This window comes from Talpa europaea, assembly GCF_964194135.1.
Source record: "Talpa europaea genome assembly, chromosome: 1".
NCBI lineage: Eukaryota > Metazoa > Chordata > Mammalia > Eulipotyphla > Talpidae > Talpa > Talpa europaea.
Window position 1 is genome coordinate 115,158,430 of NC_140073.1, and position 18,430 is coordinate 115,176,859.

Consider the following 18,430-nt stretch of genomic DNA (forward strand, 5'->3'; position numbering starts at 1 on the left):
GAATAAGCACTGACAGGTACTAATATAGAAGAAAAAAAATAAACTGAAGGTCATAGTATTTGGGGATCTTAGATATATTTGACTTTTTTCAAATAGCAGTAGTAATAAATAATTATAAAATTGGGCTATTTCCTCTCAAGGATTTGAATCATCTTAAAATGACAGAAATCTAAAAACCTAAATGCTAGGATAAGTGAACATATCATTGTTATACATACATCTTGAAAAAGGTGATATGCACTTTTAAAACACTATATTCCTATTAAAACAATAATTCTAAGCTAAAGAGAGATTTAAATTTAGTTGCTTATTTTAAAAGTCAAAATTGAAGCCATCTTGTTTACAGAATGTAGTCACTATAGCTCTTCCTTATCTCAATACCATCACAAGGCCCTAACAGTCAAATCACGTAGCATTTGTTTGTATATTAGCGTGAATATTCGTTTATGAAGTTTCCCCTTCTGATATCATAGCAGCTGTTTATAACCTACAGGTTCTAGTTTTAAAAAAACAAGTCTTAAATAGAGGGGACAAAATGGAATCCTGACTCTACAATTTACTATGACCTCAGATATGTTAGTCTCTCTGGACCAGTCTTCTTATTTGTAAAGTGAGAATGCATGCTAATTCATGGGCTACTTGTTGCATAAAATTGCCATGTGAATTAAATGGCATGCACATAATGTGAAAAGGCTCTGCAAACCATTGGCACATCAGCCATTAAAGAATGTATAACATCGCAGAAGGGATCAGCAGTGCCTTCAATAACATGCCAAAAGACAGGGGCTTGTGATACGAGAGGTAACAGCATCACATGGAATCAACAGTCATCTTATCACTAGTTTGTTTAATGAACAGTGGAAGCAGAAGGATAAAGAATTTGGCACAGCTCCTTAAAAGTTCTCTGCTAATTCCTACTGACTTCTCTTTTTTTGGTGAACTAGATGAGGTACTGGGACAGGCCTGAGCTGCCAACAGTAAATGAAGTGAGATTTCTCTTGGTAATGGACTTGGTGCTTCAGGCTGGGCTGCTACCATCTATGTTGATCAGTATCTTGGCTTCGGTGAGGTCACCCTCTCCCCCTGCTCTTTATTCCCACCACTCTATGGTATCTGCTCCCTAAATCATATTCTTTCTACCTCGTGAATTTTTTTTATCATATACCTCCTTCTTTCACCTGACTCCCCTACTTGAGGTCCTTGTCAACACCCTCCAAGTCTGTTGTGGTAGCTTTTCCCCCGGTCCATTACTTCAAGTCTCACCTCCTACATCAGCCTATTTCTCCTTTAACTATGCAGTATGGTTTCTAAATAGCAAAACTGATGGTGTTTCAAAAACCCTTCAGTGGTTTCTCGGTGTAAACAAGAAAATCTAAAACCCTAAGCACAGAAGTCTAACACTTTAGTGTTAAACCCATGCCTTGTTTCTAGCCTTCTTTCCCATTCACGACATCACTTTCCAAGCACTCAAAACCCCTGTCACTTCCAGCTCATGAAGTGTTCTTGAAAGCTTTGATAACTTTGTGACTGTTGCTCTCTGCCTGGAAAGCCATTGTGCTTAATGACCCTGTTGTTTCTTTAGTGCTCAGTCCATGCATCTTTCTCTGACTGTCTACTGACGAGAGCTCAGAATAGTGGGGTATTACAGCATTTTCAGCCTTGGGATCTGGCCAGGAACATGTGTCCCCTCACCTACACGTTGAGCTCTGTGCTGGCAAGAGACAGGTCTTGGCATCCCCAGCACCACTGCAGTGTCTCAATGGCAAGGAAACAATAATTGTTGGTAGAAGAAAATGAAGTAGATGCTTAAATGAATGATGGATGTTCATTGTTGCTGGACAAATTATTTATCATTTAATTTAGGTAACTATCACATTCTAGGCTTCCAAATGATACTAGTTATTTGTAGAATAAACACTAGCTTTATTACACATTTTAAAATTCTATTTTTCCACATTGTTCTTCTACCAGTAGGTGGCACCAGAGGTCTTCAAGAGAAAACATTTCACTGTTAGGAAAGCCCCACCAGGTAGGTCAGGAGCTTCCTTGTTCCACATTTCAGCAAGTACGGCATTCTCAAAAACAGGTACCTGGGGCTTCTGAAGACTCACTCCCCCCACCCCAATTTTTATAAGTCAAAGCCACATTTACTTTCTTTTTCTTTTTTTAAGACTAAATTGAAGTAACACTGACTTAACAGCTTACATAAGTTTAGGTTTATAACACTGTGTTTTGACATCTGATATGTTATATTATGATCTCTCTATCAAAAGTCAAATTTCCAGCCACCACCATACAATTGATTTCCTTTATCTGATTTGTCTACATTACTTTCTTAAGGCAATATCTGGTCAGAAGAAGTTGTGTAAATATTTTCTGTCCAAGGAAAATGAAATTATGATTTGCTAAATTTTAGAAAGGATATTTTATTTAATGAATTTGATATCTGTTGAGCAAAATATATTTATATGAAGCCACTAAAACCTCAATATGTATATAAATATTATCTCACGGAGAATGGTCTCATATATTTATAAAGTCCATTCAAATATTTAAACACTTCAGTCATAAAAAGGTTTTTCTTTTTTTTTTCCTACCTCAACTGAAATCTACAGAGAACTTCAAGTATATTTTTGCAAAACTTTAAGGGCAAAACTATAATATGATTTATGAACTAAAAATATATACAAATATGGTTAAAACAGTTTATTTAGATGCTCCATCTATAGTCATATGTATTTGGAAAATTTCCAGTAAAAATTCAGTGATATTGAATCATTGTGTTGTGTATCTGAAACCAATATGATGTTATATGCCAATTATACCTAATAAGAAATTCAGTGAATGGATAGATTACTTAGTTTGGATTTAGTGAACATGATATTAAAAACCATTTTTTTTTAATTGTGTTAATAGGATATTATCAAAACAGACCTTATTTAATGATACTTAATATTTCTCTAACACTATTCTTTGAAGTCTGGGGTATTTGTCCAAGTGTGTTACTCCACACCAGACTTTTGTGTTTATATAATTTCTCTCTATGGCTGTAATAAAATTAATGTATCAAGTACCAGTCCCTTGCCCGCATGCCTGCAGGTGCCTTACATACAGTATATTCCTCTAATTATGTTCATAAAATCAGATAGATTCATTTGGTTTCTCGATTAGTATCTCCAGCCCAGAGGAGGAAATCTTAAGGTCATAGGAGTTCAACTGACTTGTTTACTAACTTATTTAAGAAAATGGCTTTTGGCAGTGTAGAGATTGGGTCATAAGCTAATGGGAGAAGCATAATAAACCAAACAATAAAACTTATTAGGAGTGCTAGGAAGCACCCAAGCCTTGTTAATTCCCTTTGGTGGTATTATACAGAAGCCAAGAAAATGAGGGAATAATTTTCATTTGGGATAAAGTTGGTTTGTCTTGTCCTTATGATCATATGTGGTCAGTTTACAATCATATTTGGCTTGAAATGACTCTAAACATTTTGTCTCATTCTACTAAGGATCCTGGGAGTGGGGAGGAGCTGGTGATGCTTGGGAAACAAGGCACAATTAAAAATCATCAGAGCTGGGGCCTCCCTGGTGGTGCAAGGGGCTAAGATGCAACCTATGAAACAATCCGCAGCCACTGAAGCACGAGTTCGATCCCTGGCCAGGGAGCAACCCACATGGCACAGTAGACCTCTCCTGACTCACCCGCTGCTCCCCAAAGTGGTGTGTTTCAGTCAATCTGCCTGTTCTGTTCCCCACTCTGTCTCTGGTGAATCTTCTCACCCTCCACATCTCTGACCTGTACCCCAGTTCTTGTATGCATAAATAAATAAATCTTTAAAAAAAATCATGAGAGCTGATGGAGGGATTAGTACACAAGGAACCCTTGGAACATACTGACTTGGATTATCTAACCTAATCCTGATAATAGTCTTAAGTGATAGGAGGTACTAGTCACTAAACAACCATTCATATGTCTAGTCAACAATTACTTCAGTGGTGTCTATTCTGCACCAGAAGCCATGCAGAACAGGATCCACTCTTGCTCTCATGGAGCTCACCTTCTCTTAGCTACTGAAGTCAGCAGGTTTTAGGTTCTAAAACAGTTTTTCTGCTTTCAAGAAATATATGTACTAAGACTGCAATATTATCCTCACTTTATTCATGAGGAAAAAAGAACAGGAGAAATCATATTTGCCTCAGATCATACAGTGGAGCCAAGGTTCATATCCAACTCCTCGAACCATAAAACCCCAACTTATGACCACTAGAGGGTACAGCCTTACAAAGAAATAAACCTTTTCACATGTGCATTGCCTATAAATAAAAGATTGAACGTCTTACATGTAAAGGCTCTTTTTTGGAAATACATGTAGTTGCTAATTTAATTAATCAAATAATACTTGTAGTTCTGTCATTGTGTTTTCTCAAGAGATAACAAACACGCAACTATAATCACAAAAGAACATGATATCTTTTGACATTGAAAAGCACTGATCTAATTCTTATTTTAAAATTGTGGTTAAAAAAACTCCTCACATGATGTAACAAACATTTTTAGGTGTGCAGTCCAGTAGTGGAAAACTCTGATCTAATTCTAAATACAAAAATTCAAGTAAGATTTCTGCAACATTGCCATTAAACATCAAATTATGCATGTGAGATGTTTGTGATGGAGAAAAAGGTGAGAAGACTTTCCGCCACATCACTCCCTGTAAATTTTAGCAATAATACCTTTTCATGTAAACCTACCTGTTCCAGAAACTGTGCATTGAAAACGGGCTGGCCGTCCTTCAGAAGTTACAGTGTCCTGAAGTGGGGTGATGATGGCAGGAGGATAAACTGGCATTTCTTGATCAGGAGACACAACTTCTGGAACTAAAGAAAAGGATCACAAGATTTTTCATGATTAGGTTTCCATGCAGACCTCACAGAAGAAGCATGCTGTTTTATCTTTATTTAGCAGTGAAGAGGAACTTTGGAAGTTTGGTACTTCTTTCTAGGTAATCTACTTGCATCAGCTCCAAATTATAACTTTAAAAGCAGTAGGAGAGCACAAAAGTTGCTTTTTAAGGATTTACTTTAAGCCAAGAAGCAGCAAGGGGTTTCTACCTTCTACAGACAATGAGGCTGACGTTGTAGCAACTCCATAGTCATTCTTGGCTTCAATGGTGTAGACGGCTGCATCCTCTGGGAAGGCTTCAATGAGCAGAAGTGTGTACTCTTGCCCATCATGAAGAAACTTGCACTTGAAGCCAGTGGAAAGCAGCTGTTCCTCCTTGTACCAGGAAATTTTGGGCTGCGGTCTGCCAGATATCACAGCACAGAAGCGGGCTGGCTTGCCAGATTGCACGATAACAGGCTGGAGCTCCTGTAAAACTTGGGGTGGTTCTGGAGCTGGGGGCAAATGAAAACAAATAGTGAAAAAGTGGAAAAACAAGCAAGCCAACAACAAACCAAAAAACAAGGGAGTCTCAGACACTACATTCATTTGTCCTCATGTGGTGATGTACCCAGAAATAAAATTTTGGAATTGTGATCTCTTTATTTGCCTCATAATATTAGAACATTCTTTGGGTTAACAAGGAAGGAAAAATTTGGAATTATGTCCTTAAATAGACAGAATAGCTTTAGAAAGACATTTTTGATACTTGGGGGGGGGGTGCTGAAAAGGATGAATTCTTTAACACAACATGATCACTTCTGTTTCTGGTTGGGGGGTCCCAATGTCAGTGCAACAATGGAGAATGCCCTAAAAAATTCTAGAACAACTTCTGTGTGATAACTATTTTTAAAAGTCATTTGGGAAAATCATGTGATGAGGTGGTTCTTCCCATTCAGGCTTGTTTGTCTGCAAGTATTCATGTATATGTCATCTCCATTTCTTTATGCACAGGTGCCAGGCAAGTGAGCGTGAAAGAATGAATGACTGCTATTGCAGACCTCGCTAAATGCAATAAGGCGGATTTAAAAGCTAACTTTCTTCTTACACTGTTAAAGCATATTCTTGTTAGTGGTGTAACAAGTGCAGGGAACTGGGTAGTTCATGGAACAGAGAAATGGGGAAAATGAATCCTGTGAGGCTAGTTTCTGATAATGTCATATAAAGAACTTTACCTCTCTGTGCCTTGGTTTCTCTATCACTAATATAGAAATAATAAACTGTATACCTTGATCATTTGGTCTTCTAGGAGGAAGGAGTATGGCTTATTATTATAAATCTTGAGTTTACTCCTAGTGTCCCTTCATCTACCTCAGAGATTTGTTCAGACATATATGCCCCAAGATGCTGATAGAGACAGCGGTTCCTTTTTCTCTATGTACTAGGTTAGTCTCAACTCTAGGCAGAACTCAAATTCAACTCTAAGCTTTCTGGTGAAGAAAGAGAGGATTCAAAGGCATCTTCTGTGAGGACTTGGGAGCATGTAGAATCCACCACCAAAGTGATAGCCCCTGGTCCTAGAGTTTGGGGCACAGAGAACCTAGTTCCACATCACCTGTGGCTCTCAAGGTCTCTGTGGCTTCTCAGGAATCACCTGCTAGAGGCTGAAGCACTCCATCATGTGGTAGTGATATTAGCACTGAGGCAGTTGTGGCCAAGAACAGTGAGCTAAAACAGTGAATACTGTACCCAAAAAGCCATTTGGAGTCTATAGCAATTGATACACCTGTATATGCAGTAGTACTGGCAAACTAAATAAAGATTTAGCCAGTACATTAGGTACTTTATGAAATGACATTTTAACAGTCCCTTTTCCATAGGTATAGTGTGAAAACAGATGTAGCCTCAACCATATTAACTCTGCATTCTTTAGAAATTACCCGAACTACCAGAACTTTAATAACTTAAAGGGGATGCTAACTGCAAGTTGATGCACAAAAGATATTAAAACCTCAACCTACCATTGACATAGAGAGTCACAGAACTCCTGTTCTTTCCTGCCATGAAGGTGTATTCACCAGCGTCATTCAGCCTGGTCTCAGAGATAAACAAACGGTGGATTCTTCTTTCCACCACATATTGGTGTCGTTCTTGGATTTGGAAATTGATTTCAATGCCATCTTTATACCAATGGGCATCAACATCATCTTCATTGACCTCAAACTCAACAACAGCACGTTGTTTCTCAATAACCTTTTGATAAAACAACATAAAAGGAAATTAAAGCCTTGGTTTGCTTTCTGGTAAAATTGTTTCCAAAACTGCTTATTTGAAAAGCATGCACGACCTATACATGATGATATAAGTTGACTGGCTACAGCAAATTCTATTATTTCCTGCTTACTCTTAAGCAAAATGGCAACCCAACCTCTTTTGTAGCAATTCGTGCTATACCTGCTTCATCCTCAGAGACAATTATTTCACCCTTGAATGTGTGCTTCTTTTTTTTTTTTTTTTAATTTTTTTTTTTTTATAGAGGCATGTTTTTATTTATTTTGTTTGTTTGTTTGTTTGTTTTGTTTATACATGCACTGGGTACAGTCAGAAGCACGGGAGGGTGAGAGAATTCACCAGAGCCAGAGTGGGGAGCAGAGCAGGCAGAAGGACTGAAGTACACTGCTGAGGGGAGCAGCGGGCGGCAGGAGAGGTCTGCGCACCATGTGGGACCCTCCTCCGATGGCCGGGGAGCAGCCGGGGATCAAACCAGCGCCGCAGAGGCCGGGGGCAGCTTCGCAACCCAGCGCTCAACCGCTGCGCCACCGGGGAGGCCCGAATGTGTGCTTCTTAATAACAGAAATAATGACACTTTGCATCTTTGGGCTTTTCTTATTTACAAAGCTCTTTTAAGTTACTATTCAATTTGATTTTAGGTGATATGAACAGTAACTTTGTGTGCTAGGTAAGAACTATTATCCTTATTTTATTTTATTTTTTGAGATTTATTTATACAAGACTGGGGTACAGGCCAGATGTGTGGGAGGGTAAGAGGATTCACCAGAGACAGAGCGGGGAACAGAACAGGCAGACTGACTGAAATACATTGCCAAGGGGAGCAGCAGGTGAGACAGGAGAGGTCTGTCATTCCATGAGGGATACTTGCCAGCTGACTGGGATCAAACCCGCACTGCAGAGGCTATGGACAGCCTCACAGTGCGGTGTGCAACCGCTTGTGCCACCAGGGAGGCCCTATTATCCTTATTTTAAAAGCAAGGATATCAAGGCTCAGAATTGGAAAATAGAGGCTGGAAGGCATATTCAGGTTTTGTGAGTTCTCACTGGCCTACGGCCTGTATACATGAATGAGCAGTATAATGAAACTGAACACAAATGATATTTCTCTTAACACTTTCATCCATTATACCACCTAGGAAGATTAGTGCCCATGAGGACAAGTTCTGCCCGTGCAGTAGAGGGCAAAGGTGTTTGCTTAGCATCCTTGTTCAGAATTCAGCTTGGCTCCTACTGATCTCCTCATGGACTTCATAGGCAATGTCCCCCAGCCTGAATCTCTACCTATCTGCCTCTCCACAGATAGAGGATTTCTGAGAAAATGCTACCTTGTGCCAAATTCCTTTAACTCTAATTGAACACCACACTTTAAATTTTAGTTCTTTTCTGGTTGGTGCTGCTTGGCAAGTAGCCATTTATTAGACAGTGAAGTTTCTACAGCTGCTTTATGTAAAATATTTAGACAGCTGCTAAGGACACATTTATTCCCTGAGTAGAAACTGTGACTAAATTGTGTCAGTAAAAGAGTTGAAGCCAGTAGGGATCAGTTTACTTCATTCTTTAGAAGACTATGGTTAGAAAATTTACAAGTCATAAATTTAAAAAGCTATGGAATATGTGCGAGTGATGATTTCACCAAAACTTCAGTATGTAGACAATTACCTGAACCTCCTTTTTAATGCTTCGGATGCGAACATCTCTGCCCTCTACAAAGAGGTTAGCAGTGGACATGTTGCCTCCCGCTACCACTGTGTATTGCCCAGCATCGGACATGCGGGTGGACGGGATCAGAAGGCGGTGGACGTATTTCTCCATCTGTACCTTTATTCTGTGGATGAGATGAAATTAATTTTAATGCATAATGACTTAAAGGAAACTGGGAATTACTGGAATGTGGCAAGAAAAAATGTCTGACCTGTCCACAATTTGCAGCTCCTGGCCATCCTTCATCCACTGCACGATGATGTCAGGCTCAGAAACCTCACATTCAAACATGGCTCGCTTCTTTTCCAGAACTTTAATGTCCTTAATGTGCTTCCTAAATTCTATATGACGAGCTAAAAAAAAAGCATGTAAAATTTAATCTTTTCAACAACTTAAGATATCATTCAGATGCTGTACAAATCATCCATTTAAAGTATACAATCCTGTGACTTTGAGTATACCCAGAGTGCTACAACCATCACTTAATATTAGAACATTCTCACAATCCCTAAAACAAACCATGTTTCTTAGCCATCCCCTCAAGCCCCTCCCTTTAATGCCCCTCAGATTTAAGCACCAGTCTATGTCGCTATAGATTTGTGTATTCCTATTAAAGGAATCATACAGTTATGTGGTCCTATGTGGCAGGCTTCTTTCACTCAGCATTAAGTTTTCAATGTTCATTCAAGTTGTAGCATGTAGCATGCTACATGCCCAATATTAGCATGTCTAATATTCCATTGTATGCATATTCCACATTTATTTGCCCATAACTAATTGACACAGTGAATAATTTCACCCAGTGTCTCTGACATTCATCTTTATGGATATGGAATTTCTGGGACCCTACCTTCCACGTAGAGGGTAGCTGTCGATGTTGATTTTCCAGCCACAAAGGTGTACTCAGCAGCATCCCCAAAGTGAACATTCCTGATGTTCAGTGAGTGTGTGAGTTTTTTGGTTCTCGTCTGACACCTGTCAGTTGATTTGATTTCCACACCGTTCTTTAACCATTTGTAAGAGATGCCTTCATAGTTCACTGTCACCTCAAAGGTAATGGTGTCCTTTTCTTCAGCATTGATGTCCTTCAGCATGGATGTAATCATGATTGCTGTTGGGGGAAGGACAGACATCCCAGAAGACTTTATGTCAATATGCTGTATGCTGAAATGTGCAGCCTGAAAACTTGGAATGTTTTAGCACGTCTGTTAACTGTGATTATAGCTTAGAGATATGAGCAATGACACCTTGGAGGTTACCCTCTATAGGACAATGCCAGGGGATAGATGGGCAGAAAGGGTATGGGATAGACATGGAGACACATTTATGGGTCACCTTTCAATAAGGCTCTAATTAGAAAATTTTATCCAGGTTGAGATTCTAGTGCCTAGCTCAATGTGAACACATGGTGGATGTTTCAATCGAGTGTTCTGAGTGGATCAAATAGAAAGGAAAAGTGTAGGACAGGGAGTAGCAATGGATGTTTTATGTTTTATTTCTGTACTTACGGGTCACTTTCAAAGTAGCGCTGACTTGGTCATTGCCACAGACAAATGTGTATTCTGCCGCGTCCTCCGTGCTTGTGTTCATGATCATCAGCTGGTGCAGTTTTCCCTGCACGACTATTTTGAACTTTTCACTCATCTCGATCTCCACACCATTCTTCAGCCACATGGCTGGGACATTGAAGTGGGACACCTCACACTCAAAGGAGGCTGTTTTGGTCTCAGGTACTTCAATACTTTTCATGGTTTTTGTGATATGTAATGCTGGGGGAAATCAGAGAACACCCGAGTTAGTCTATTTTATTGGAAAAAATAGATGAAGCAGACAAACAAATGAATCCTTGGGGGTCATCTAGGGTAATGCAGATGGGCTGCCTGCTACTCACTTTCCACAAAGAGCTTAGCTTTGCATTCCAACTGTCCCACCATCGCAGTGTACTCCCCAGCATCCGAGGGTGAGATATGCTGCAGCATCAGCTTGTGGACCTTCCTTTCTGAGACCAGTCTGTGTTTGTCACTGGGCTTAATCTCCACGTTCTTGTGGAACCATTTTACTGGAACTGTGTCATGGGAAACACTAACTTCAAAGGCCACCGTGGAATTTTCCAAAGCGGTCACATCCTTTGGCTTTTTAATGATCTTGACGGCTAAAGGAAAGTTCAAGCAATTCAGTAACATGGTTAACTTCAAGGTAAGCTGAGTTGGCAACTTGTACGTAAAGCGTTTCTAAGTTAACTTACTCTCCACGTGCAGTCTGGCACTGGCTCCTAGCTTCCCAAGCTTGAAGCCATATACAGATTCATCCACGACAGCACAGTTCTTAACTGTCAAAGAGTAAACTGTTCCTTTGACTGAGATCTCATACTTGTCACTGGGTTGCAGTAAGACCCCATTTTTGATCCACTGGACACCTTTTACATCTGGGTGTGTAAGCTCGACAGTGAAAACAGCATCCTGTGTCTCTGTTACTGTGAGGTTCTTCAGAGTCTTCTTAATTTTGACAGCTGTAGACAAATTTATGATTGGTTTAGAAAATAATTATGGTAATATCAGGTCAAAGAAGCCCTAGGTAAGTCCCTCGTCATCATGCCAAAAGAATGGTTATCATATATTTTGCAGTTAGGCAGGTGGCACCTCTGTTTTAAATGCCTTGAGATTATTTAGGAAAACCTGGGACTCCTTTGAAATGTGTGGTGCAGCAACTTTTCTGTACTTGAATGGGACAAAGTTTGCTTGGCTGTATACTAGCAGCTTCATGGAGTAAGTGAAGAAGAGTCAAAGAGCAATGGAGATGGAAACATCTAATTTAGCTGTGCCACAGAACTGCAGTCTAAGAAAAGGCTTCTTTGCAGAAACACATCTTATGAACAATTTCTCACCTTATGGCAAACTTTCTTTCCATTTCAAAAGAAAGTTTAGTGAGTTTATGAGATTATAAAAGTTTCATGACATCCAAAATGGTTATACTACTTGACTTATAAAAATAACTGTCAAGAAAATATTTTGAAATGGAAAAATCTGTTGTTATATCACTGACCTTCAACTTTGAGTTTGGCAGATGTTTTGGAGGAGGCCACCTTGTAAGTGTATTCTCCAATGTCATCTAGTTTGGAGGCAGTGATGATAAGTCTCCTTTTGTGGCCATCAGGCTCACTTCTGATGTTGTTACTCAGCTTTAGGGGTTTGCCATCCTTCAGCCATTCCCCTTCGGAATCTGGGTTGGCAACTTCACATTCAAAGACAGCTTCCTGGGATTCAGCGACAGTCTGATCTGTGAGTGGTTTGGAGATGGCTCCCCCTTTGAAATGAGAGGTGTGCAAGAGTGAGTCCTTTAAAAGACTTTAAATAATACATCTTTACCAACTAAATATAAAGTATAAAACCATGATTTTGACCATCACAAACTGTCTAGTAAAAACCATTACTATTCACATTGAGACAATATCACAGAAACCCCAAATTCTAAGTATGCATGATTGATAACCAGGGAAAATACTGAAATCAGGAAGGCTGGTTGCAAAGGAGAAACTTGTGTCAAGTGAACCATAATGCTATGCAGACACACTGATGGCTTCTCACTCAATTCCTTCTTCTTCTAAAGCATTTTACTTGTCTTATAAGAATTATTTCCTAGAAATATATCTGATTCTCATTGATAAAAAGATAATGATTTTTTTTCTTGACCAATGGTTTCGCCTTCTGATTCTTTTAAAGCTAGGGATTTCTATTGACTAGAATGAATTTGCTAAACAAAATGTTCAAGTCATCAGTGTTTAGAGATTCTATATATACTAAAAATCACTTTATTTGGACAAATGTCATCTCTTCCATGGAGTTTTTCCCTCGTTGCCTCTAGTACCATCATCTCCTGGCAGAAACAATGACTTCCTCAGCAAGTTAGTTATTGATATGTCTGTCTCTCTCTAAACTATGAACTCTTCAAGAAAAAAATATCATGCCTCATTCATCTTCTTTGTTCTAAGTTCCTAGCAGTGTGTGGTCTAAAAAATGTTGTATGAAACCACATGGGAGCTCACACTTTTTTGTTCACGCACATTTAAAATATATATAGTTTATATTAAAGGTATCAAAATGCAGGATCTGAAGTTTTGCTTCAGAAGTTTTCTTATGGTCAAATCTCCGAGGGAATCTTATAACAAAAAATAAATCATGAAACTTTCATTCTAAGTAAGACGCATAATTTTCCTATGACTTGTTTATATACCAAAAGTCTTTGTGGACCACTCAATTTAATATCATTGTAATTTCCCAACTCTTTAAATACTTAAATTTTAATAAGCCAAACAAATTAATGATGACTTTTAGCTTTTTCTTGGGGAAAAATACTTTATACTTTTGATTCTTCATTTTAAAGCTAGAAATTTCTGTTGAATGAGAATGATCTACTTCATGTCATATGCAAGAGATACACTGAGTTATATTTTGACATTGAATGATATTTTAAAAATATTTATTGATTCAATGTCAAAATATAACTCAATGTATCTCTTGCAAAAATGAAAAAATGATGTAAGAATTATACAAAATAAAATATTAAAAAAATTTATTGATTCATAAAAATGTATGAAGGGAACAAAAGAAATACAAGTTAAAGAAGCAGAGTAACATAAAAGAAATCTATCTTTAGAATAGAAAATTTTAAATAAAACTTAGTTCGATATATTTATTATCTGTCATACACAATATATTGTAATACACAAAGAAGAAAAAGACAATTTCCTGATGCAGGAAGACAAAATGGGGAAAGAAAATTATATGGTAAGAGCCATGAAAGAGGCATGCAAAAAGTGATCTCAAGTTTGGAGCAATAAATCACCTACAGATGGGGAGATTATGGAAGGCTTCAGAGAAGAGGTAGCATTTGAGGTAGGTTTGCCTAGAAGAACATTTAGAATTTAGACTGTTGGGAACAGTGTTAAGGGTACTATTGGCATTGAGAGCCCTATAAGCAGAGACTCGGAAGTTGCAAATGGATGGGAGTTTGGGAGAAAGTGGACAATTCCTTAAAGTAAAGCAATTGTCACACAAGAGAACTTTGATCAAATGATAAATGTACCAACCTGCCACAGTTAGTTTTCCAGATGTCATATTTTCTCCAGCATAAAATGTATATTCTCCTTCATCATCTTTCATCATATTTAGAACTATCAACTTATATATTTTTCCATGTGCTTCAATTTTATACTTAGCACTAGGTTTTATTTCTTTGTCTTTAAAATTCCACAAGACATCAATTCCTGGGTGGGACAGCTCAACCTCCAAGACCACATTTTGGGTTTCTGTACAGGTAATATCCTGAAGACCTCTGATAATTTTAATTTCTGGGGGAAAATAAAATAATCACTTGGTTATGATAATACTGGGAAAGTAGGATGCTTTAAATAATGATGACTCGAGTGATAGAATCCTTACTTTCCACGGAGAGATTACAGCTAGTTTCAACTTTGCCAACCATCAACTTGTAAGGTCCTTCATCTGAAGCATAAGTCCGGTTAATCACTAATCTCTGCTTAGTGCCTTTGACAATGGTTTGTACACGATCATCAGGCTTGATTTGTTCATCATTTAAGTACCATTTAACAGAAGCCACATCAGGGACTGAGACCTTACATTCCAGCACAGCCTTGGTACCCTCAATCACATTAACATCCTTTAGAGGGGTAATCACATCAACACCTGCGAAAACACAGACACACAAATGAAAGATTTATGAATTTACTGCATATCCTGATGGAGGTGCACATAACACCTTTGAACTCAGAAGGGAGTACTGTATAAAATCAACATGTACTAAAATACACAGAGGTAAAAAGAGGAGGCTATTGTTAAGAACTGGAAATATTGTGTATTGTAGGATATTGCTTCACTTCTTTAAAAAATACATTCATGAATGTGAATTTTGCTTTAAATGTCTACTCATCACTGTTCCCCACCTCACTTGACAATGTGCACACAAAACTATGAAAATTGCACTCACTGTAGACAGAGACGCGTCCACTGGTTGACAGCCCAAGGGCTGGAAGGGTGAAGGAGTAATTTCCAGCATCCTCCTTAGTCATGTCCTCGATGAGCAGCATGTGTGACTGTTTGTCTATCACAATGTGAACCCTGTCACCTGGCTGTACTTCTTGGCCATCTTTCATCCAGACGCCTTCCACATTTTCTAAGGAGACTTTAACTTCAAGCTGAACAATGTCACCCTCACACACTTTTTGATCACTAAGTCCTTGTAAGATAGCAATGGGACGAGCTGTGAAATACGGGGAGAAAAAAAGTTATGATTATTTTATATCGATAAGCCATAAGGATACTCATTGCAGGCTAACAAGGTGGGAAGACTTACGTTTCATCTTTAGTTGACAGGTTGTCTTTTTCCCATCAACGACAAAGCTGTATTCTCCCTGGTCCTCTTTGGTCACGTCCTTGACAGTGAGGTTCTGACGGCCACGGCGAGACGTGATTGTGTATTTGCCATTGGATTTAAGCTCCACACCATTATGATACCATTTGCCTTCTATATTCTCTGGGGATATAATGCACTCCAGTTCTCCTGAAAATGATTCTGGAACTTCTAAGTCCTGAAGTTCTTTCATAAACTCAACAACCGCACCTGAGGCACAAAATAAAGAGTTAATTTCTCTGGAGTGTTTTGCATGTAGGCTTAGGATAGAGAAAATTCCTTGTACATTTCTTATCTCCCCATACTTGCAGGTATATTTAAGATCTACCTGCTGAAGGACTGAGCAATAAATCTTCAATAAAAGAGAGTTATTTTAATATTTAAACTATTTTGCTCTTAAAGTACAGAAATATATTTTAGTAAAAAATTTTGAAAAATGACATTAACATAATCTTGCTTTTTAAAGATCCCAATTGTTAATATTCTTAATGAGAAAATAAATTCAGAACTTATTTTAGCAATATATACAAACAGGAAAATATATTGTTGCATGCCTAAAACAATGTTATATAGCAATTATATCTTGATTGAAAAAATAATGTTTTTTTCCTAAGAAGTTTATATCTAATTCTCAAATAATTATTTTTATGAAAGAAAACCACATAGCAAATTTTATCACATAAGTAAGGGTGACTTTAAAACTCTAACAGGGGACTCCCTGGTGGTGCAGGGGTTAAAGACACAGCACTATCAAGCAACCATCAGCCACTGCAACATGAATTTGATCCCTGTCCAGGGAGCTAACCCACATATGGCACAGCAGGCCTCTCCTGTCTCGCCCACTGCTCCCCTCAGCAGTGCATTTCAGTAGATCTGCCTCTTCTGCTCTCCACTGTCTCAGGTGAATCCTTTCACCTCCCTGCACCCCAGTTCTTGCATGCATAAATAAATACATCTGTTTTTAAAAACTCTAATAAACAGTGAAATCATTATATTATACCTTCCACAATAAGTTTAGCTGTTGTTTTTACATTTTCATCTTCCACAAGTACACAGGTATAGTCTTCAGCATCAGATGTGTCAATTGTCAGTATGGAGAGGAAGTGAACCTTTCTGTCAGAGTGCATCCTATATTTATCTCCTGTATGAATCTCCATACCATCTTTGTACCATTTCACTTTGACAAATGGTTCTGAAGTTTCACATTCAAAGGTTGCCATGGTGTCTTTTTCCTTAGCAACAACATCTTGTAATTCCTGTGTGAATGTGATCAATTGCTTGGCTACAGGGAAAAGAGAGGGAGAAAGCACTTACATTTAATCAAATTCACAATTTGAATAATGGGAGAAGAAAACAAAAAGAATACACTAATGGATATTTATGGATAGACAAATCCATCCAGGGAGAGAAACTCAAATTACCTTGGACAAGTAAGAAGGCATGGCTCGAAGTTTCCCCAGCTATGTTGATGGCCTTCACCATGATGCTGGCAGAGTCCTCAGCTGTCACATCCCTTATGACCAGTTCACAGACATTGTCTTCAGGCCAGTACCAGTAGACTCGGTCAGAACGTTCAATTTTTACACCATTTTTGTACCATTCACACTCCGGATCTGGTTTTCCCACAACTCTGACCCGGAAGTGTGCGTCAGATCCTTGACCGACTGTTTGGCTTTGGATTCTTTCAAAAATTTTAGGGGCCTCCATGCTAGGACTTAATTCGATTTTATCAGGTTTAAAAGTTGGAATAGTGATTTTGCCTTCCTCAGCAAGGGCTTTCTTCTCTTCTTCAGTTAACTCCTTGGTCCAGTGGAGAAGTTCATCTTTCGTCTTCTTGAGGAGCTCTTCATAGGATTCGTCCTTCTTGCGAGACTTGAGCTCCACAGCTGTGATGGCTTCGTAGTATCCCTCCTCTGTTCTGCGCTTGAATTTACTGCGCAGTTCTTCTGACTCTTCAGACGTTTTTTCATGGGTAATTCTTTCGGCCCTTTTTAACTTCACAATTTCCTTGGTTTCAGTGGTATCAACGGGTCTATCTACTTTTTGTACTTCAAACTGCAGTTTTCCAGATTCATGTATGTGAAACTCGGGCTTTGGTTCAGGTGCTCGTCTGAGGACAGTCCTAAAATCTTCCCTCTGTTCAATCTCAAGTTTCACTTTATGCTCCATCATGCCTTCAGGGTTTTCTGCGGTGACCTTGACTTCACCTGTATCATATGATTTACAGTCCACAATATCTAGATAATGAATGCCATCATAGCGAACTCTGAACCTTTTGCTTTTGCGGATGAGCTGTCCATTGAGATACCAGTTGACTTTGGGCTGAGGGTAACCTGTCACTCGGCAGCGGAATCTGGCAGTCTCCCCTTCAAGTACTCGCACTGGCTCTGGGAACAAGACCATGTCTGGCTTTTGCTTCTCTTTTTGATCGGTTGTTACACCTGTAAGTGCACCTTCATGAGCCATCCTCTCTAATTCTTCAATTCTCTGTAAGCCTTTTCTCCCCTCGGGCAGTTGAGATTCTTCCACAAGACTTTTCTCATCTTTAACAATCAGAGTAGCAGATGTATGGTCTGTTCCATATTTGTTAGTGGCTCTGCAAGTAATGACACCACTGTCTCTGGAATATGCAACTCCATAATCAAGACTGCAATACCCAAATTCATTGATCATACGGAGCCTGTTGGCTGCTTCAAGTGGCTTTCCATCATGGAGCCATTCCACCACCATTGTTGGGTCTCCAATGGGTGTGAGTCTGCATTCAAAGTGAGCAGGCCCAAGGCGCTTGAGTCTTAAGGAAGTGAGTTTTTTCTTGAAAAACGGTTTTTGTTGTTTCTCTTTGTCATAGAGGTCTCCCTCTTCCCATTGCTCTTGACCATATCGCAAATGGAGGGGTTCCAGTTCTGGGGCTGCAATCTCCTTTGCTTTGTATGTTCCTCGTGGGATGACTAATTTTCTCTCTGGTTCAGGTTCTGCAAACTCAACTTCAACATTTACTTTACATCTTGTGGTGTCTCGTCCAGCCTTATTAATAGCAGTTGCAGTATACCAGGCAGAATCTTGGCTGACAGTGGATTCAATTTTAAGGGCAGCTTCTCCCTTGGTTCCTTCAATTCTATAAAAAGTGAATAAA

General features: G+C 38.9%; 1 protein-coding gene across 1 annotated transcript in view; it reads right to left on the bottom strand.

Annotated features, from left to right (window-relative positions):
* TTN (titin) overlaps nucleotides 1-18,430 on the bottom strand; it is a gene marked incomplete at both ends in the record, with an annotated part of 277,818 nt that overhangs the window by 221,776 nt on the left and 37,612 nt on the right. Inside the window, 16 exon segments of the mRNA XM_084258850.1 lie at nucleotides 4,749-4,874; nucleotides 5,109-5,393; nucleotides 6,900-7,131; nucleotides 8,830-8,995; nucleotides 9,083-9,224; nucleotides 9,722-9,982; nucleotides 10,380-10,640; nucleotides 10,763-11,023; nucleotides 11,117-11,380; nucleotides 11,914-12,174; nucleotides 13,958-14,218; nucleotides 14,310-14,573; nucleotides 14,875-15,147; nucleotides 15,241-15,507; nucleotides 16,298-16,579; nucleotides 16,719-18,412. Of these exon segments, the coding sequence (XP_084114976.1) occupies nucleotides 4,749-4,874; nucleotides 5,109-5,393; nucleotides 6,900-7,131; nucleotides 8,830-8,995; nucleotides 9,083-9,224; nucleotides 9,722-9,982; nucleotides 10,380-10,640; nucleotides 10,763-11,023; nucleotides 11,117-11,380; nucleotides 11,914-12,174; nucleotides 13,958-14,218; nucleotides 14,310-14,573; nucleotides 14,875-15,147; nucleotides 15,241-15,507; nucleotides 16,298-16,579; nucleotides 16,719-18,412 (5,300 nt within the window).